General features: G+C 38.7%; 1 protein-coding gene across 1 annotated transcript in view; it reads left to right on the top strand.

Moving 5' to 3' along the window:
* The window catches only part of LOC139383366 (neurexin-3a-like), a 599057-nt gene that overhangs the window by 194092 nt on the left and 381498 nt on the right, over positions 1-23467 (top strand). Inside the window, exons 11-15 of the mRNA XM_071127881.1 lie at positions 7828-8031; positions 14998-15024; positions 19274-19393; positions 19930-20050; positions 21321-21581. Of these exons, the coding sequence (XP_070983982.1) occupies positions 7828-8031; positions 14998-15024; positions 19274-19393; positions 19930-20050; positions 21321-21581 (733 nt within the window). The remainder of the gene's footprint in view (positions 1-7827; positions 8032-14997; positions 15025-19273; positions 19394-19929; positions 20051-21320; positions 21582-23467) is intronic.

Here is a 23467-nt window from a genome sequence, read left to right as displayed (position 1 = left end):
GACAGGGGAGTCATTGGGAACAGTAGAGTCTAGTTGTCATGGCGTCTGTTGGGTGACTCAGGGGAGACTGACAGTATAATGAACATGGATTGGTTCTTAATTAATCTATGGCAATTATTTTCATTACTGGAGAGCACATTGGCAGCATTTGTCCTTTACACAGAACAGGTAATCTGAATAGATATCTCGGAGAGGCTGACACACACAGATATGCACGCTCACCGATACATACACACAGACACACACACGCTCACACACACAGACACACACACCCCCACAGACACACACAGACACACACAGACACACGCTCACACACACACACAGACTCACACACACACACGCACACGCACACGCACAGACACACACACACACACAAAAAGACAGACACTTACATTCTCACAGACATTCAGCTCAGCTCAATATAATCAGATAGTTCTAAATTATTGATTAAAAGTCACAACACTATTCCTCTGTCACCCAATCACATTCTCAGATCCATGCTCCAGCTTCCTGATTAAGCATTCCTTCCTGGTCTACATCATCATCGATAGGTTAATTGACATTCCATCTGACCTAAGGTCGATGTCCGTGGCCCCGCAGAAATGTAAATTGCATTTTTTTTTAAATCCCCCCAAAATCCCTGTCAGTTTAAACTAGAGAAATGTGCCTTTTTGAATTAGATGCATCTTTATCCACCGATGTTGCACTTCCTCGTCTGTGGTGAAAGGTGACAGAGCTAGAGTGGTGTTTGTCAGACCATGAGACATCCCGAAAAATCGGTCTTCTCACAAAATCTTCTGTGGCGTCCGAACGGTTTGGCCTACAGAACTATTGAGACTCTCACAAACATGTACGTGTCGGTTGTTTTTCTATAGGACATCCGCATGCCTCACAGGACTCGTCTGAAGGTCCCCTGGTACTAGTTGAAAACATGAAAGGAAGTACAGTGCCTTCCGAAAGTATTCAGACCCCTTGATGTTTTCCACATTTTGTTACGTTACAACCTTAACTCTAAAATGGTTCAAAAAAATACACTGTGCCTCATAATGACATCACAATACCCCATAATGACATCACAATACCCCATAATGACATCACAATACCCAATAATGACAAAGCAAAAATCAGGTTTTTCGAAATGTTTGCTAATGTATTAAGAATAAAAACAGAAATACCTCATTTAGATAAGTATCCAGCCCCTTTGCTATAAGACTTGAAATTGAGGTCAGGTGCATCCAAGAACATGGTGGTCACTCTGACAGAGCTCCAGAGATCCTCTGTGGAGATGGGAGAACCTTCCAGAAGAACAACCATCTCTGCAGCACTCCACCTATCAGGCCTTTATGGTATAGTGGCCAGACAGAAGCCATTCCTCAGTAAAAGGTGCATGCCGGCCCACTTGGAGTTTGCCAACAGGCACCTAAATGACTCAGACCTGATGAAACTAAGATTGAACTCTTTGGCCTGAATACCAAATGTCACATCTGGAGGAAACCTGGAACCATCCCTACAGTGAAGCATTGTGGTGGCAGCAACATGCTTTGGGGACGTTTTTCAGCAGCAGGGACTGGGAGACTAGTCAGGATTGAAGCAAATATGAATGGAGCAAAGTACAGAGAAATCATTGATGAAAACCTGCTCCAGAGTGCTCAGGACCTCACACTGGGGTGAAGGTTCACCTTCCAACAGGGCAACTACCCTAGCACAAGTATCTGAATGTCATTGAGTGGCCCCTTCAGAGCCCGGACTTAAACCCGATTGAGCACTTCTGGAGAGACCTGAATATAGCTGTGCAGCAACACTCCCTATCCAACCTGACAGAGCTTGAGAGGATCTGCAGAAAAGAATGGGAGAAAATCCCCAAATACAAGCTTGTAGCATCAAACCCAAGAAGACGGATGTAATCGCTGCCAAAGGTGCTGCAACAAAGTAAAGGGTCTGAATACTTACATAAATGTGATGTTTCCAGTTTTATTTTTAATAAATTAACAAATGCTTTGTCATTATGGGGTATTGTGTGCAGGTTGATGACAAAAAAAAACAATTGAATCTATTTTAGAATAAGGCTGTAATGTCGCAAAATGTGAAAAAAAGTTAAGTGGTCTGGATACTTTCCAATTGCACTATATACGGAGACTGTTTAGTGACAAAATTAAGGGGTTAAAACGTCTTAGCCTATCAGAAGCTTATAATGCCATGACATCATTTTATGGGATTTCCCATGCTGTTTAAAACCTCTTTGGGCTGAGATCCAGCAAACGGGATCGATATGACAACAGCCATTGAAAGTGCAGGGCTCCAAATTCAAAACAACAGAAATCTCATAATTGAAATTCCTCAAACATACATGTATTTTATACCATTTTAAAGGTAATCTGGTAGTTAATCCCACCACAGTGTCCTATTTCAAATTGGCTTTACAGCAAAAGCATCACAAATGATTATGTTAGGTGACCACCAACTCACAGAAAAACACAGCCATTTTTCCAGGCAAAGAGAGGAGTCACAAAAAGCACAAACAGAGATCAAATTAATCACTAACCTTTGATGATCTTCATCAGATGACACTCATAGGACTTCATGTTACATAACACATGTATGTTTTGTTTGATAAAGTTCATATTTATATCAAAAATCGGACTTTACATTGGCGCATTACGTTCACTAGTTCCAAAAACATCCAGTGATTTTGCATAGCCACATCGATTCAACAGAAATACTCATCATAAATGTAGATGAAAATACAAGTTAAACACATGGAATTATAGATATACCTCTCCTTAATGCAACCGCTGTGTCAGATTTGAAGAAAACTTTACGAAAAAAGCAAACCATGCAATAATCTGAGACGGTGCTCAGAAAATAAATAAATTATCCGCCATGTTGGAGTCAACAGAAATCATAAATCACATTATAAATATTCCCTTAGCTTTGACGATCTTCATCAGAATGCCCTCCCAGGAATCCTAGTTTCACAAAAAATGCTTGTTTTGTTCAATAATGTCCATTATTTATGTCCAAGTAGCTACTTTTGTTAGCAAGTTTAGTACACAGATCCAAACGCTCGTGCAGGTCCATCCGAATGTCGGACGAAAACTTCAAAAAGTGATATTACAGGTTGTCAAACTAAGTATAGAATCAATCTTTAGGGTGTTGTTATCATAAATCTTCAATCATGTTCCAATCTGAGCATTCCTATGTCTGTAGGAAAGCCATGGAACGCAGATCGCTATCATGTGAATTGCGCGTGACCACCAGCCCTTGGCTCTCTGCCAGACACCTGGCTCATTCAGCTCCCATTCAGCCCCACAATACAGTAGAACTCTCATTCAAGTTTCTAAAGACGGTTGACATCTAGTGGAAGCCCTAGGAAGTCCATCCATATCCTACTGTGAATTCAATAGGAGCTGGGTTGAAAATCAACAGATTTCTCACTTCCTGTTTGGATTTCTTCTCAGGTTTCTGCCTGCCATATGAGTTCTGTTATACTCACAGACATCATTCAAACAGTTTTAGAAACTTCGGAGTGTTTCTTATCCAATACTAATAATAATATGCATATGTTAGCAACTGGGACTGAGGAGCAGGCCGTTTACTCTGGGCACCTCTGGGCACCTTTCATCCAAGCTACTCAATACTGCCCCTGCAGCCATAAGAAGTTTTAAATACATGGTATGTCCTCGTCTTTTTTATATCTCTAAGATTTAGGACAGACACTTCAGAACAAACTTCCCTAAGATGATTTATTTGGGACTATCGGTTCTATGTAGTGAATCTGTTATTAAATGCTTTTGTATGGGCGAATAGAAGTAATGCCAAATAAAATTGTTCATCAAATTATTTATTTTTATGTTTATACTTCAAGGGATCTTAAAATTCAAAATCAAATAGCTAAATGATCCTTGGTATGACCTTCTTAAAACAATTCCGTGTAGCTTAAGAGAACCTCCCCGCTACTGCTTAAACAGGGTTTAGACTCTTATGGGTTAAATCTCTTTGTTGATTCAATTGGCCAAATCACTGGTGGCAGGGCGGCTTTGTCACCTCATTACTGGCTTTAATTAACACTTTCAGTGAGCCACAGGATTGGATAAGTTCTGTGTTAATAATGTATAAACATTGGGGAGGGTCCTTGGTTAATATAACTGGTCTATAATGTTAGAGACATAACATGAACAATAGCAGACAACAGAAAAGAACAGAATAACAACAAATTACATGTATATACTGAAAAAGTCTGGACGCTCCTACTCATTTAAAGGTTTTTCTTTATTTTTACTATTTTCTACATTATGGAATAATAGTGAAGACATAAAAACTATGAAATAACACATATGGAATCATGTAGTAAGCTAAAAAGTGTTAAAATATATTTTATATTTGAGATTGAGATTTGAGATTCTTCAAAGTGGCCAGCCATTGGCATGATGACAGCTCTGCACACTCTTGGCATTCTATCAACCAGCTTCATGATGTAGTCACCTGGAATGCATTTCAATTAACAGGTGTGCCTTGTTAAAAGTTAATTTTCTGGAATTTATTTCCTTTTTAATGCATTTGAGCCAATGAGTTGTGTTGTGACAAGGTAGGGGTGGTGTACAGAAGATGGCCCTATTTGGTAAACGACCAAGTCCATATTATGGCCAGAACAGCTCAAATAAGCAAAGAGAAACTGCAGTCCAGCATCACTTTAAGACATGAAGGTCAGTCAATCTGGAAAATATCAAGAACTTTGTCAAAATATAGAAAAAGCCTAGAATGAGTAGGTGTGTCAACACTTTTTACTGGTGCTGTATATGCCATTTCACAGATGATTTTATCCAACGTGACTTACACTCATGCGTGCCTACATTAGATGGAGTAGAAATCGAAAGAGAAAGATTTCCATTATCCATTCTCTCCAATCACATCCTCCTCACATCCACATCCTTTCCTTCATATCAAACAAATGTCAAACCAAGACCAAGGCCTCTTTTCACAAAGTATCTCAGAGCAGGAGTGCTGATCTCGGATCAGGTGCTTCCTCTTAATAATTATGAATTAAAAGGCACAGCTGATCCTAGAGGGGTTTTCCTATGTCCTGAGAGATTTTCTAAATACTGGCCCAGTTGTGACAAGTGAATGATTGAGGTGAAGGTACTAATCTCAGACTATTGTGAATGAATGAATGAATGAATGAATTAATTAAATAAGTATTTTTTCGGGTCAAATAGCCAGTTGGACTGACACATAAACAAACAATAGAACAATGAAATGATTCACAGTAGCACATCTTCTGGTGTTCTGTGCAGTTCGCACCGCAAAATATAAATTTACGATAGTAGATAAGGTTACCCAAGCAATAATAAAAACCCTCAAGCAGTAAAACTATAAATAAACTCAATACAGATAAATGAAACCTGGTCCGGCACACAGAGAAGATTCAAGTCTGAGACTACACTCAATCTATACCCTTCACGATATGTGGGGCGGCAGGTAGCCTAGTGGTTAGAGCTTTGGACTTGTAACTGAGAGGTTGCAAGATTGAATCCCTGAGCTGACAAGATAAAATCTGTCGTTCTGCCCCTGAACAAGGCAGTTAACCCACTGTTCCTAGGCCGTCATTGAAAATAAGAATTTGTTCTTAACTGACTTGCTGAGTTAAATAAAGGTTAAATAAAAAATGTCTGGAATGAAATATGTCATTTAATTATCGATAGCCTTTTGTCTTTTATTCCAGGCCTTATGTAAAATAAAATTAAATTCAGCAAACGGAAATACACAGTGAACAAAAATGTCTTTCTCCTCATTGCTCAGCCACATAATGCCAGAGAATACCTGTTTTTTTTTTTGCCTGTGGAAGACAACCTGCCACTATGTCTATCATATGAACACTTCACAGTGACATGTCTGTCTGTCTGTCCCTCAGGGCTCTGTAGCTCTGTCAGTTAGTATCAATCTGACAGTCTCTTACTGGGATATTAAACCTCTCTGATCTCTCGTCACACTCAACTAGAGACATGATATCAGGAGGTGTTTCATCTCTCTGTTTCAACTCTATTTAGTTCTTTATCTCTCACTCTCTTTATATCTCTCTCTATTTTAATATCTCTCTCTTTATATCTCTCTCTATTTTAATATCTCTCTCTTTATATCTCTCTCTATTTTAATATCTCTCTCTTTATATCTCTCTATTTTAATATCTCTCTCTTTAAATCTCTCTATTATAATATCTCTCTCTTTATATCTCTCTCTATTTTAATATCTCTCTCTTTATATATTTCTATTTTTATATCTCTCTCTATTTTAATATCTCTCTCTTTATATCTCTCTCTATTTTAATATCTCTCTCTTTATATCTCTCTCTATTTTAATATCTCTCTCTTTATATCTCTCTCTATTTTAATATCTCTCTCTTTATATCTCTCTCTATTTTAATATCTCTCTCTTTATATATCTCTCTATTTTAATATCTATATCTCTCTCTCTCTTCTATTGTCTTACTCTATCACTTTCCCCTTTTTCTCACTCTCTCCCAACAAACTCGCACCTTACCACTTTCCTTCTCTCTCCATCTCTCTACCTTTACCTCAATCTTCCACCCCCTCTTCCCATCTCTTCCCCCCCTCTTTCTCTATCTACTCCCCCTTTTTCTTTCTCTTCTCCCTCTCTCTCGCTTGTTCTGTCTTTATTGTACCTTGAGGTGTCTCCCCACTCGTCTCTCCTCTATCCTATTGCACTTTGTATGATGGGTATAAATGTAGCTTTGGGTAGAGCAGCTGATGGTACACAATAAAAAATTGATCGGGATGTAATTGTAGAGATTGTCAGCAGTTGCTTTGCCCCTGTGTTGAGGGAGGGTGTGTGTGATTCCCAGGTGGAGTCTTTACAGCTCTGAGGACGAAAGGAGTATTTGTGTATATTGGCTGGATGCCAGGAAGCGATACATAGAAAGAGAAAGGGGGGGAGAGAGAGATAGAGGGAGGGAGCGGAAGTGAGAGAGACAGAGAGAGAGAGAGAGAGAGAGAGAGAGAGAGAGAGAGAGAGAGAGAGAGAGAGAGAGAGAGAGAGAGAGATTATCTACTCCACTTGCTTTGGCAATGTTAACATGTTTCCCATGCCAATAAAGCCCCTTGAATTGAGAGAGAGAGAGAGAGAGTTCCATCTTAAGCCCATTACTTGTACCTAAGCCATCATCTGTGTGCAAACGAGTCCAGTTGAAAGTGCTATCAGGGAGACCACAGCATGCTGAAGACAGATGTACTGTGAGAGAGAAAACAATACATTGAATGAGTCTCTCCTGAAGAGAGTGATGTGGGGAAACGAGCAATGGGCAAAAGCATGGGGAGCATGTGTGTGTGTGTGTGTGTGTGTCTGTATGTCAGCGTGCACGTGAAAATGTCATGTTGTTATGTTGTGGATTTCTCAACCGAAACAAGATGTTTGACAGCAGATGTTGTGTCTGACACATTTCTATACTCTCTCTCTCTCTCTCTCTCTCTCTCTCTCTCTCTCTCACTCTGTCTCTCTCTCACTCTCTCTCTCTCTCTCTCTCTCTCTCTCTTCCGCTCTCTCCCTCTCTCGCTCTGTCTCTGTCTCTGTCTCTGTCTCTCTCTCTCTCTCTCTCTCTCTTTCTCTCTCTCGCTCTCTCTCTCTCTCTCTCTCTCTCTCTCTCTCTCTCACTCTGTCTCTCTCTCACTCTCTCTCTCGCTCTCTCTCACTCTCTCTTCCACTCTCTCCCTCTCTCGCTCTGTCTCTGTCTCTGTCTCTCTCTCTGTCTCTCTGTCTCTGTCTCTCTGTCTCTCTCTCCTTCTGTCCCCCCCTCTCCCTTGCTCTCCTCCATGACAGAGGCGTCCATCTTGAGTTATGACGGCAGTATGTACATGAAGGTGGTGATGCCCCAGGTGATGCACACGGAGGCGGAGGACGTGTCTCTGCGTTTCATGTCCCAGCGGGCCTACAGCCTGCTCATGGCCACCACCTCGCGAGACTCGGCCGACACGCTGCGTCTAGAGCTGGATGGGGGCCGGGTCAAGCTCACGGTCAACCTAGGTATCGTATTACACTACCGACGACACCACGTGTTGAAAAACTCTCTCTTTCTCTTTTCCTTTACTGTTTACATCTCTCCATTTTTTCACTTTGCCTTTGTCCATTTTTTGTTGTCATAGTTTGATTTATAGAGTAAAGGACAGCAATCATTTATGGAGTAGTAATAAACAAATATTGTTATTTTTGTTTGCATGGACTTTATTCTGATCTGTGTCATAAGATATTGATTGAATAATACTCTTCATCAAAATTACTATACATTTGAACTAATTCACTTTTTTTACATTATTTAAGCTGCTTTATTCTGAAATTTATTGTCACTTAAAACATGCTGTCTGGCCCATCTTTTGAACAGATAAAACATAGCCATTTTCACAGTTCTAACATAGCATTTTATATAGTCCTAACATAGCATTTTATATAGTTCTAACATAGCATCTTATATAGTCCTAACATAGCATTTTATGTAGTCCTAACATTGCATTTTATGTAGTCCTAACATAGCATTTTATATAGTCCTAACATAGCATTTTATATAGTCCTAACATAGCATTTTATATAGTCCTAACATAGCATTTTATATAGTCCTCACATAGCATTTTATATAGTCCTAACATAGCATTTTATATAGTCCTCACATAGCATTTTATATAGTCCTAACATAGCATTTTATACAGTCCTCACATAGCATTTTATATAGTCCTAACATAGCATTTTATATAGTCCTCACATAGCATTTTATATAGTCCTAACATAGCATTTTATACAGTCCTCACATAGCATTTTATATAGTCCTAACATAGCATTTTATATAGTCCTCACATAGCATTTTATATAGTCCTAACATAGCATTTTATATAGTCCTAACATAGCATTTTATATAGTCCTAACATAGCATTTTATATGGTCCTAACATAGCATTTTATATAGTCCTAACATAGCATTTTATATAGTCCTAACATAGCATTTTATACAGTCCTCACATAGCATTTTATATAGTCCTAACATAGCATTTTATATAGTCCTAACATAGCATTTTATATAGTCCTAACGTAGCATTTTATATAGTCCTAACAAAGCATTTTATATAGTCCTAACATAGCATTTTATATAGTCCTAACATAGCATTTTATATAGTCCTAACATAGCATTTTATATAGTCCTAACATAGCATTTTATATAGTCCTAACATAGCATTTTATATAGTCCTAACATAGCATTTTATATGGTCCTAACATAGCATTTTATATAGTCCTAACATAGCATTTTATATAGTCCGAACAAAGCGTTTTCACAGTGCTAACATAGCCATTTATATAGTCCTGTAAGAAAACAACATTTGAGACAGTCACAGCACCACGAGATAAAAAGGTATATTTTAATTTAGAGCCTGAGTAGAAGACCTCTGCTAAACAGAACACTAGCACTAAACAGAACACTAGCACTAAACAGAACACTGGCACTAAACAGAACACAACCTCTAAACAGAACACTAGCACTAAACAGAACACCAGCACTAAACAGAACACTAGCACTAAACAGAACACAACCTCTAAACAGAACACTACCACTAAACAGAACACTATTGCTAAACAGAACACTATTGCTAAACAGAACACTAGCACTAAACAGAACACAACCTCTAAAAAGAACACTATTGCTAAACAGAACACTACCACTAAACAGAACACTACCACAAAACAGAACACTACCACTAAACAGAACACTACCACTAAACAGAACACTACCACTAAACAGAACACTACCACTAAACAGAACACTACCGCTAAACAGAACACTACCACTAAACAGAACACTACCACTAAACAGAACACAACCACTAAACAGAACACTACCACTAAACAGAACACTACCACAAAACAGAACACTACCACTAAACAGAACACTACCACTAAACAGAACACTACCACTAAACAGAACACTATTGCTAAACAGAACACTATTGCTAAACAGAACACTAGCACTAAACAGAACACAACCTCTAAAAAGAACACTACCACTAAACAGAACACTATTGCTAAACAGAACACTACCACTAAACAGAACACTATCGCTAAACAGAACACTACCACTAAACAGGACACTATTGCTAAACAGAACACTACCACTAAACAGAACACTACCACTAAACAGGACACTATTGCTAAACAGAACACTACCACTAAACAGAACACTACCACTAAACAGAACACTACCACTAAACAGAACACTATTGCAAAACAGAACACTATCGCTAAACAGAACACAATCGCTAAACAGAACACTACCACTAAACAGGACACTATTGCTAAACAGAACACTATTGCTAAACAGAACACTATTGCTAAACAGAACACTACCACTAAACAGAACACTACCACTAAACAGAACACTACCACTAAACAGAACACTACCACTAAACAGAACACTACCACTAAACAGAACACTATCGCTAAACAGAACACTACCACTAAACAGAACACTACCACAAAACAGAACACTACCACTAAACAGAACACTACCACTAAACAGAACACTATTGCTAAACAGAACACTATTGCTAAACAGAACACTATTGCTAAACAGAACACTACCACTAAACAGAACACTACCACTAAACAGAACACTACAACTAAACAGAACACTATTGCTAAACAGAACACTACCACTAAACAGAACACTACCACTAAACAGAACACTACCACTAAACAGAACACTATTGCTAAACAGAACACTATTGCTAAACAGAACACTACCACTAAACAGAACACTACCACTAAACAGAACACTACCACTAAACAGAACACTACAACTAAACAGAACACTATTGCTAAACAGAACACTATTGCTAAACAGAACACTATTGCTAAACACAACACTACCACTAAACAGAACACTAGCACTAAACACAACACTACCACTAAACAGAACACTATTGCTAAACACAACACTACCACTAAACAGAACACTATTGCTAAACAGGACACTACCACTAAACAGAACACTACCACTAAACAGAACACTACCACTAAACACAACACTACCACTAAACAGAACACTACCACTAAACAGAACACTATTGCTAAACAGAACACTACCACTAAACAGGACACTACCACTAAACAGAACACTACCACTAAACAGAACACTATTGCTAAACAGAACACTACCACTAAACAGAACACTACCACTAAACAGAACACTACCACTAAACAGAACACTATTGCTAAACAGAACACTATTGCTAAACAGAACACTAGCACTAAACAGAACACTACCACTAAACAGAACACTACCACTAAACAGAACACTAGCACTAAACAGAACACAATTGCTAAACAGAACACTATTGCTAAACAGAACACTACCACTAAACAGAACACTACCACTAAACAGAACACTACCACTAAACAGAACACTATTGCTAAACAGAACACTACCACTAAACAGAACACTATTGCTAAACAGAACACTACAACTAAACAGAACACTATTGCTAAACAGAACACTATTGCTAAACAGAACACTATTGCTAAACACAACACTACCACTAAACAGAACACTAGCACTAAACAGAACACTACCACTAAACAGGACACTACCACTAAACAGAACACTACCACTAAACAGGACACTACCACTAAACACAACACTACCACTAAACAGAACACTATTGCTAAACAGAACACTACCACTAAACAGAACACTACCACTAAACAGAACACTACAACTAAACAGAACACTATTGCTAAACAGAACACTATTGCTAAACAGAACACGACCACTAAACAGAACAGTACCACTAAACAGAACACTACCACTAAACAGAACACTACCACTAAACAGAACACTACCACTAAACAGAACACAATTGCTAAACAGAACACTATTGCTAAACAGAACACTACCACTAAACAGAACACTACCACTAAACAGAACACTACCACTAAACAGAACACTACAACTAAACAGAACACTATTGCTAAACAGAACACTATTGCTAAACAGAACACGACCACTAAACAGAACACTACCACTAAACAGAACACTACCACTAAACAGAACACTACCACTAAACAGAACACTACCATTAAACAGAACACTACCACTAAACAGAACACTACCACTAAACAGGACACTACCACTAACCCGAATGCTATTGCTAAACAGAACACTACCACTAAACAGAACACTACCACTAAACAGGACACTACCACTAACCCGAATGCTATTGCTAAACAGAACACTACCACTAAACAGAACACTACCACTAAACAGGACACTACCACTAACCCGAATGCTATTGCTAAACAGAACACTACCACTAAACAGAACACTAATGCTAAACAGAACACTATTGCTAAACAGAACACTACCACTAAACAGAACACTACCACTAAACAGAACACTACCACTAAACAGAACACTACCTCTAAACAGAACACTACCACTAAACAGAACACTAATGCTAAACAGAACACTATTGCTAAACAGAACACTACCACTAAACAGAACACTACCACTAAACAGAACACTAATGCTAAACAGAACACTACCACTAAACAGAACACTACCACTAAACAGGACACTACCACTAACCCGAATGCTATTGCTAACCATAACACTTTTACTATTATAATATAATGTATATAATATGTCTTTGTTAGCATTGTAAAATGCTGTGACTTTCTAAAAGCTGTCCGCATGCTTCCCAGGATAAACAGTTTGGAAGAATTTGTGCATATATTATGACAACATTTTGTGCCTCTTTTGTTTGATTTGGACTTCAGTAAAATACATTTTCGGTTGTTTGGACAAACAAGATATTTTTTTGAGGCAAGCCGAAGTCAGTAGCCGAAGTCGGTAGCCGAAGTCTACGCCCCTTCATTGGTGATTGATCAACAATAGGGATTCTTCAGTAAACATTTTGTCATTAAACAAGAGACAACGCGTTTCATGCACATTATTTTTCATTTAGAAATGCTGCACCAAAGATTTTACTTGTAAAACTGCGCGACTAAGATCTCATTGGCAAAAAAATGATAAATTAATGAAACTCTTTTTTTTTTGTTATCTTAGATTATTTCGGACTATTTTGAGGTAGTGTATACTGGAGACGGCGTCTCGAAATGGACAAACGTTACTATTGTAGCTGTTTTCTAGTTTGTCAAGCGAATGTCTTTTAACCAGAGTATAGGAGAACACTCATTCGGTCCGCCAGCAGAACGGAAGGATTCTGATGCCTCCAACTCATTCTCACTTAGATGAAATTGAGAAACAAAAAGCTCTACTTTACATTTTCCACTAACATCATCTTCTTGTCATCAAGTTGTAACTTCTTGACTTTTTGATTTCGTATTTGTTCTCCTTTTCTCTGTTAATGGTGTACTCATACTATATACACTCTCTGCGAACAACTCCATTTCCCATCATGCTTTGTCAAAAGATGGTATTCACCCCTTCAAAGGCCTTAAGCCTGCGGCCAGTCAGGCGAACAGCCCGAGAACAGAGCCCAGCCAAACCTGCAGCTGGCTGCCCCCCCCCCCCCTCAGACAACCAACACCACTGTGTTGCATAACGGAAAGAAGCACTGGTTTACATGACCTGTATTTACACATTTTATCCTTAAGATTGAATAAAGCTTTATTAAAGCTGGATATTTGTCATAATAGTTTGTAGTCATTATTATAATAGGTACAGTAGTATTGATAGGCTATGTTACTTATTGAAGTTGTTCAATAAGTTGTACTTTTACCTATATACAAGTGCGATGCAACTACCATTATTTGCTTGCACAAAATGACTCTATGCAATTAACCTTTTTGTATGAAGTGCAATGTCAATAACGATCATCACATATCCACATTTATGCGTTGAAGAGGTAGATATTCTTTATGCGTTTTATCTAAACTCATATGATACATAATTTCATAGAAACAACATATATTTCTACAGTCTATATCCTGTGCTGTTAGATACAAGGGTCTTATGCCTCTGCATGGTTCTGGTGCTGATTGGATCGCGGCTGTTCGCTCCCACTTTTCTGTTGCGGTTGACGACACATGAAACCCACCAGCCACATAGTGACACACCCAGAATGTCCATCGTAGGATCCCAAAGGCCGTCTCAAAATGGCAGCCACATAAACCTTTACAACAATTATCTTTCACTAATCAATTCACCTTTTGATATTGATATTCACTATCTCAAATTGTAAATATGATTTTTGTTTGCTATGTACTTCCAGTGTCAATTAGAACAGCATTTCACTGGGTTTCAAAGATCCGTGGCTCCATAATGAAAATCTAACACCACCTTCTTGCTAATATCAGACATATGATTTGAATAGTCTGTTTAGTCAACAGGTTGGTGTGGAGGCTTTGGAATTGTAGACTTTGAGCTTAAAAATAAAGGAAACTCTTCCAAAATGAAAGTCTATGCTGGGATGAAGAATCTATGTGGTTGGTCAAACAAAAGCGGCCATTTTCAAAATGTTGACAGCCAGTGTCCTTGTTATGCGTCTTTAAATAAATTACATGTGTTTATTCTAAGTGTTATAGTAGTGGTCACAGAACTCAGTTAATTTCATGACTGTAACAAGTGCTGCAAAAGTGCTATGTACATTTTACCACACAACACCCAACTAATGCCCATATAAAGCCATAACTATTTTTGTATATGGACCAAGAATTTGACATTTGTGAACATATTAAATCTGCCTAGTACATTACTAGTTTTATAATCATATTGCAACTGGAGTCAAACTTGTACAATTCAAGCCAGCAATTTGTAATGTAACCTAACAGTCTAACACCTAAGAATGTATAGAGACCCCTCCCCTTTTACAAAATGGCCGCCTCTCTGCATGTGGACGTCCCCGGAAGGGTGGAATTCTTGTTTTTGGATGTCTGCAGCTATAACCTTGAAGGATGCAATTTCATCTGTCATTTATTCTTCCCTATCTAGACTGTGTCAGGATAAACTGTACTTCCAGTAAGTTAACACTCAAGTTTCATTTTGCTCTTGTATTATGATACTCTGCTGTTTAAAGGACTGTGTTATTTGAAGTTTGGAGAATGGCTAATGGGTGTGTCTGTCTGTTCAACTGGTCAGACCATCAGTAGACTATTGACAACACAAACATCCAAACTAGAAACAGACAGGGTGGTGATTTGTTAAATCTCTTTAGGTTTTGGGTTTTATTTAAGGCATTATTTTCTTAAATAAGAACATTTCATGTGACAGATTGTTTTTGTATGAATGTATTTTAGTTATATAAGTAGTTTCACTGTAATAAAAGTTTGGTTTAAAAAAATGTTAAACAATATGCTTTCCCTGTTTAGAGACTTATAAAATTATCTAACCCTTTTTATAATCTCTAGTATATTTTTTCTTTTAAATGGCAGATAGGTTATTTAGCATTTTGTTTTTTTGTCGCAAAGTTGAGATTCAGAAATCACCACCTATTACGTAACTAAATGTAAAAAAAATTGTTACATGCAAAAAAAAGCTTAATCATAGGTGAACAATGGAGAATACCTGTTTAGTAGAAGTAAGCCGATTATACAACATGATAACGAGATACAGTCTATAGAGACGTTATTCATACAGTGTAGGTCCTATCCATGTGAAATGCCACAGTTGAAGAGTCCATGGTTACTGTAGGATTTGTGTTAGATTGTTAATTTGGTGAGATTTGTTTGCATCTAAATGTTTTAGCCACTAAGAATGAGCTTCGATTTGACATTAGAATACATTCTGCTGGGGAGTAGGGATTTTGGGTCTTAGTACAGTCAACAATAACTGCTTTTACTCGTGATTAGGGCTCGGAAACCTTCAGTGTACAGGATGTGTGTGTGTGTGTGTGTGTGTGTGTGTAGGGGGGGGTGCATTTGTGCATGTGTGAGTGACAGATATGATTAATATTATTCTATTGGCCATTAATGTCGGACGATATGGGCCTCTGACCAATGTATTTGTATCACTGTTTAATCCATTGAAAATAATAAATATAAGAAGAAGAAAAAATGATTGGAAAATAAATAAGTTCTTCACTGTCGCGCTCACTGTCCTCAAACTCCCTGTCATAAATCAACCAAGACGCAGCGTACATGTAGTTCCACATCTTTTAATGAAAGTGAAACCGAAACAACCAAAAAACAAACAGGTAAACAGCAAAGACACAACCGAGGTGCACACAAACACACACAGAAAAATAATTACCCACAAAACACAGGTGGGAAAAGGCGACCTAAGTATGGTTCTCAATCAGAGACAACGATTGACAGCTGCCTCTGATTGGGAACCATCCCAGGCCAAACACATAGAAATAGAAAACATAGAAAAAACACATAGAATGCCCACCCCAACTCACGCCCTGACCAAAACAAAATAGAGACATGAAAAAGGAACTAAGGTCAGGACGTGACATTCACAGGATTTGATTTTACGCATATTATTCATTAGTAGCTCTTTACTCGGCGATAGACCTATCTTTCCTTGACGCGTTACACTAAGTAAACCTATACTGTTAGGTTGAAGTGTCATGGTAGGGAGTTGGGTGTCGTGACAAACAATGGATGTTATGCCCAAATGTTAAGCAAGTGCGGTGCTAAGAGTGTCCAACTCTATGGTAACGTTAACTTTACAGCCTTTTAGTGAATCCAGCTAAATCTGGCGTGTTATATTTACTCTTGGTGAAGGATGTTCCTCTACGTCATTCAAATGTTTTTGGGGAGACGCTAAAAAAACTTTGCCGGTTACAAAGCTACGTTCTGATGTATTGGTTCATTGTCACTTCATAGGGACTGGTCCAAATTCACGTTTCGGCCAATTACCACCGACATTTCCATGATGAGTGCTGGCCGAGAATTATGGATATACTGACAAGATACATGTCTCTCTGCCCTGACAATTGGAGTCATTGTCCACATAGCACCACAGCAGGCTGCCTAGCTCCCGTCTATCCTTTCTTTGGATTGGTGGATGCATCTCATTATTGTAATATTTAAAAATAAAAAAATTGATGAGGGTGGGTGACTTCAATCGCCTGTATTAAATGGAAAGAAATGCTATGCTACTAGCCTCATTCCATGAATATGCCTAGCCATCTCGAGACAACTCCGATATAAAGTATATCGGTACACTCCTAACAACCTATGCATTATGATACTTATATTTGATCAAATTAACCTCATGTAGCAAATTAGGCACCCATTTTTTGGTCGACCAAATTCGACACTCTCTCATTGACTTCCATATAAACACCTTGCTTGGTGGGCAAAACAATGAAAAAATGCCAACTGCTGGAGGGAGACAGATTTTCTGGAAATGTAGGCCTCTCTCTTCCTCTCTAGCTGTCTGAGAGTACTTGATGCCGTTCACTGAGAAATAGTGCTATTAGGGATCCTTGGGACGTTCCTACGCTAACCGTAACCTAACCGTAACCTAACCGTAACCTAACCCGAACCTAACCGTAACCTAACCCGAACCTAACCGTAACCTAACCGTAACCTAACCGTAACCTAACCCGAACCTAACCGTAACCTAACCGTAACCTACTGTAACCTAACCATAACCTAACCCGAACCTAACCCAAACCTAACCGTAACCTAACCTGTACCTAACCCGAACCTAACCGTAACCTAACCGTAACCTAACCCGAACCTAACCGTAACCTAACCCGACCCTAACCGTAACCTAATCGTAACCTAACCGTAACCATTTGTACGGACGTCCTAACTATCCTACTATATTTCTCCTTTCAAGTGACAGAATTCAGAGGCTACAGCCCTACAATCGATGAAAACACAGCTAAATACCTGGAACATGTGTCCTATGTAGTTTATTTCCAACTGGTTAGCATGAGGCAGCTGATTCTTCAGAGCCTAGGCCAACAAAAAATTGCTGGAATCATTGCAGTTTATCGTCCCTCTTACTAGACACAGTTTCTTTTCATAAAAATATATAGTCTTTCTTGTGTTCCTAAATTCTTGAATTAATGTTCTTTCCTCAAATGTAAGAAATTAGCTTTCTTAGAATCTTTGTAGGGCTGTTTTAAAGCACAATACATTCAGAAAATGTATATATATATTTTTTCATTACAGCTATAATAATACAAATATAAGCAGATATATCGGTTAACAGTGAATATATTTTACTCTAATATCGGAATCGGATCCCAAAATCCCATATCGGTCAGGCTCTACCTATAATGTCTGGGGCTAATTAATGAAGGAAATAGCTATGGCATTTCAGGACAAACAACAGATAACATCAGGCTGGTCTCAAATAGCCTTTGTTATTAAAGAGCCATACAGTTTAGTATGTCTTAGTTATGAGGAATATTACGTGCTTTAGTGAAAATAATGTGAAGACTAAAATAGACTAAAATAATGACCATACCCCACCAATACTGGACCCAATATCTGCAGCTTGCAAAACAAAAAAAATGAGGTTTTAACACTGCCAACTGACAGCAGAAGGAAACAAGAAACTGTCCAAATCAATACAGCATCCCTCCATGGGCTCTGTGCTCGTCTGCTTCTGTCTGGCATACTCTGTTTGTGCTGACTTCAAATGAACAGCACACAAACCCATGACAGGGTGAGAACACACACACACACACACACACACACACATGACAGGGTGAGAACACACACACTTACACACACACACACACACACACACACACACACACACACACACACACACACTGATTTGGAATAATGGAAGGGATTTCGAGTCACTATGATGAGTAAAAGCTGTGTAATTGTTGCATTGACTGCAGTGTTTTTCTGCTCAATACATATTTAAAATCGTACATTTTCGCAATCAAGGTGCTAGTCCAGTGTGCAGTCATGATTGAAGAAATATTGTTTTAGAAGAAAAGTATTCGTTGTTGCTTTTTAAAACAGTACCTGAACTATGTATTTCCTAAATATAACCAAACCTTTGCTTTCCACAGTATGCAATTTTAAAAGTGAAGAAAAATAAGATTCTCAAATGATCCCAAATGAATCAGAAGACAAGTCAGTTTGACATGTCAAGCTTCTCTGCTATCATCATCTGCAATATACGCCTTCAATTACCCTGCTTCTTTGAGTGGTTATAAATAAGCTCATTAAATCGCCTCCTCTATCGAAAAAGGCCCAATGTAACAGCCCCTATTGGAAAGTGGAAAGCAAAGGTTTGGTTGGTGATGCAGGATGACTTTAACTTTGTGACCAACCATCGTTCTCAGGCAAGGGACCCGAGACCCTGTATGCTGGGCAAAAACTCAATGATAATGAGTGGCATACGGTGCGCGTGGTCCGCCGGGGAAAAACCTACAAGCTCACGGTGGACGATGACATAGCAGAAGGTATTATATCATCTACAGTCTGAGAGAAACAAGGGGTCCACTTCAATTCCAGTCAATTCAGAAAGTTAAGAAGATTCCAATTCCAAATTCACCTAATTGAAAAGCATGGAAGAGAATTGGAATTGGAAGTTCAATCTACTTCCTGAATTGAAATGGAAGTGACCCCAAACCTGGAGAAAAAGTCCCTCATCTGCCACTGATTGTATGGGTGACATGTAAAGGTGTTCTGGTACAGTTTAAGGATGACATGAATTACAACATTTGCTAATTAAGATTAACTATCCTTTCAGTGTTTTCTTATGCTATTTTTAAGTAATTATTTGAGAAGGGTGACTATAAACTGTTGACATCAATTAATAGGTCTGAATTGTTCTTGCTGAAGTGAATTAATTTGTAGTATTATGTTGTATTGAACCATATTGTACTGGCCAATATTCACCACCTATTTAAATTCAGCCCTTTGTGTTAGTATCAGATGTTGTTTCTTTTTCTTCTCTATCTTGTTTTCTTTCTTTCCACCCCATCTTCTACTCCAGGCCAGATGGCGGGCGACCACACCCGTTTGGAGTTCCACAACATCGAGACGGGCATCATGACGGAGAGACGCTTCGTCTCGACCATCCCCTCTAGCTTCATTGGACACCTACAGAGTCTCAGGTTCCTATTTGCTCATATTCTTTGTTATATACTTTGTTATATACTTTATCATATACTCTGTTATATACTTTGTTATATACTTTGTTTTAAACTTTGTTTTAAACTTTGTCAAATTCTTTGTCATATACTTTGTTATATATATATTGTTATATTCTTTGTTATATAATTTGTTATATACTTTGTTATACACTTTGTCATATGCTTTGTTATATACTTTGCCAAATACTTTGACATATACTTTGTTATATACTTTGTTGTATACTTTGCCATATTCTTTGTTAAATTCGTTGTTATATCCTTTGTTAAATACTGTACTTTGTTGCAGTTGAAGTCGGAAGTTTACATACACTTAGGTTGGAGTCATTAAAACACATGTTTCAACCACTCCACAAATGTCTTGTTAACAAACTATAGCTTTGGCAAGTTGGTTAGGACATCTACTTGCATGACACAAGTCATTTTTCCAACAATTGTTTACAGACAGATTATTTCAGATTATTTCACTTCTAGCTCACTGTATCACAATTCCAGTGGGTCAGAAGTTTACATGCACTAAGTTCTCTGCCATTAAACAGCTTGGAAAATTCCAGAAAATTATGTCATGGCTTTAGAAGCTTATGATAGGCTAATTGACATAATTTGGGTCAATGGGAGGTGTACCTGTGGATATATAACAAAGTATTGAGATAAACTTTTGTTATTGACCAAATACTTATTTTCCACCATAATTTGAAAATAAATTCATTAAAAATCCTACAATGTGATTTTCAGGATTTTTTTTCTCATTTTGTCTGTCATAGTTGAAGTGTACCTATGATGAAAATTACAGGCCTCTCTCATCTTTTTAAGTTGGAGAACTTGGTGGCTGACTAAATACTTTTTTGCCCTACTGTACATTGTTATATCCTTTGTCATATTATTTGTTATATTCTTTGTTATATACTTTGTTGTATTATTTCTGCTATATAATGTTAGAATCTTTATTGCACCCAGAGACACAAGAGTTTACAAACGCTTTACAGGCAATGCAAGAAGATTTGAATGTGACAACTATGCCATCCGATGGAATATGTTGACGTTGTTGAAATGATATCTGTTCTGGAGAAAGCCTATCTAAATCATGTAACATTAACATGGCTGTTATGTTTGGCTTTACTTCAGCAGGTGTTGTTGATAATTTGTCTCTAGCGAACGACAGGTGAACAAGATAGGGGTTTCTCTGTTTACATGCATCAGATAATATATTTATTCCCCACTCTACTTACTCCAGGTTCAACGGTATGCTGTATATAGATCTCTGTAAGAACGGAGACATCGACTTCTGTGAGCTCAACGCCCGCTTTGGCATGCGCTCCATCATTGCTGACCCTGTGACCTTCAAGTCTAAGAGCAGCTACCTGAGCCTGGCCACCCTGCAGGCCTACACCACCATGCACCTCTTCTTTCAGTTCAAAACCACCTCGCCCGACGGATTCATACTGTTCAACAGTGGAGACGGCAACGACTTCATCGCTGTGGAGCTGGTTAAAGGGTGAGTGGGATCCCGCCTGGTGTTAGACTTTCCTCGTTGACTTTCCTTTTGTTCCAGCACCACTATGAAAGACAATAGGTACACACGGATGGTATCACAGAAGCATATTGTCACCACGGTAAGTGACTTTAACGAATACAGAAGTCGGATCTTAATTTGACCCATTTTGCTGCAGGAGGAAAATAATCCGTCAGCAGGAGAATTTGAATGCCTGAAGAGATATGTAGAATCACCATTAGTGTCAACTGGAAGCGGTGTTTGAATTCAATGCAGTACCATACCTACATTGTACCTTAGACTGCAGGTCCACTGGGCACCAGTTCAAGTAGCTTATGTAGGATATGTGCAGGCTACGTGCAGGCCACAGTGTCTTGTGTAAATGCATATGTTGACATTTTTAGGGGTTAGATGTGTTTCTCGTTAGGGATAAAAAAAATAAAAATTATCAGTTGTTTTATTTCATATGCAAATTAAATCTAATTTTATTTGTCGCATGCGCCGAATACAGTTCAAGAAATAGAGTTAAGAAAATATTGACTAAATAAAATAAAGTAAAAAATGAAATAAAAAGTAACACAATAAAATTAAATAACAATAATGAGGCTAGATAAAGGGGATACCGATATCGAGTCAATGTTTTATTTTTTAATTATTTTTTATTTCACCTTTATTTAACCAGGTAGGCAAGTTGAGAACAAGTTCTCATTTACAATTGCGACCTGGCCAAGATAAAGCAAAGCAGTTCGACACATTCAACAACACAGAGTTACACATGGAGTAAAACAAACATACAGTCAATAATACAGTAGAAACAAGTCTATATACGATGTGAGCAAATGAGGTGAGATAAGGGAGGTAAAGGCAAAAAAAAAAGAAGGCTATGGTGGCAAAGTAAATACAATATAGCAAGTAAAACACTGGAATGGTAGATTTGCAGTGTAAGAATGTGCACGTTAGTCGAGGCAGTGTAAAAACAAAGGGCGGGGCGGGGGGGGGGGGGGGGGGGGGCAGTCTTGACTTGGGTGACTAAAGTCTTTGACAATTTGTTGTGCCTTCCAATAGGCAGAATAATGGAAAGATAGGCCTCAGGGCCTGTATTGGTCCAGCGGCTGACCCGGGCACATATATGATAGAATCGGCAGGAGTCATCCCCACTGCCCTTTGACCCCTGCCTGCCACTATCTCCCCCCACCTATGCACTACCTCTCCTATCTTTCCCTTCATCCTCCTATCTTTCCCTACCTCCCCTATCTTTCCCTACCTCCCCTATCTTTCCCTACCTCTCCCTATCGTTCCCTACCTCCCCCTATCTTTCCCTACCTCTCCCTATCGTTCCCTACCTCCCCCTATCTCTTTCTTCCTCCCACTATCTTTCCCTACCTCCCCCTATTTTTCCCTACCTCCACCTATTTTTCCCTACCTCCCCTATCTGTCCCTACCTCCTACTATCTTTCCCTTCCTCCCCTACCTCCCCTATCTTTCCCTACCTCCCCCTATCTTTCCCTACCTCCCCTATCTTTCCCTACCTCCCCCTATCTTTCCCTACCTCCCCCTATCTTTCCCTACCTCCCCTATCTTTCCCTACCTCCCCCTATCTTTCCCTACCTCCCCTATCTTTCCCTTCCTCCCCTTATCTTTCCCTACCTCCACTTATCTTTCCCTTCCTCCCCTTATCTTTCTCTTCCTCCCCTTATCTTTCCCTTCCTCCCCTTATCTTTCCCTTCCTCCCCTTATCTTTTCCTACCTCCCGCTATTTTTCCTTTTATTTCCCTACCTGCCCGATCTTTCCCTACATCTCCCTGTCTTTCCCTACCTCCCCGATATTTCCCTACCTCTCCCTACCTCTCCCTGTCTTCCCTTACCTCCCCAATCTTTACCTACCTCTT

The sequence above is a fragment of the Oncorhynchus clarkii genome, chromosome 25 (genome assembly GCF_045791955.1).
Source record: "Oncorhynchus clarkii lewisi isolate Uvic-CL-2024 chromosome 25, UVic_Ocla_1.0, whole genome shotgun sequence".
Lineage (NCBI taxonomy): Eukaryota > Metazoa > Chordata > Actinopteri > Salmoniformes > Salmonidae > Oncorhynchus > Oncorhynchus clarkii.
This window is presented reverse-complemented; position numbering and strand designations above follow the sequence as displayed.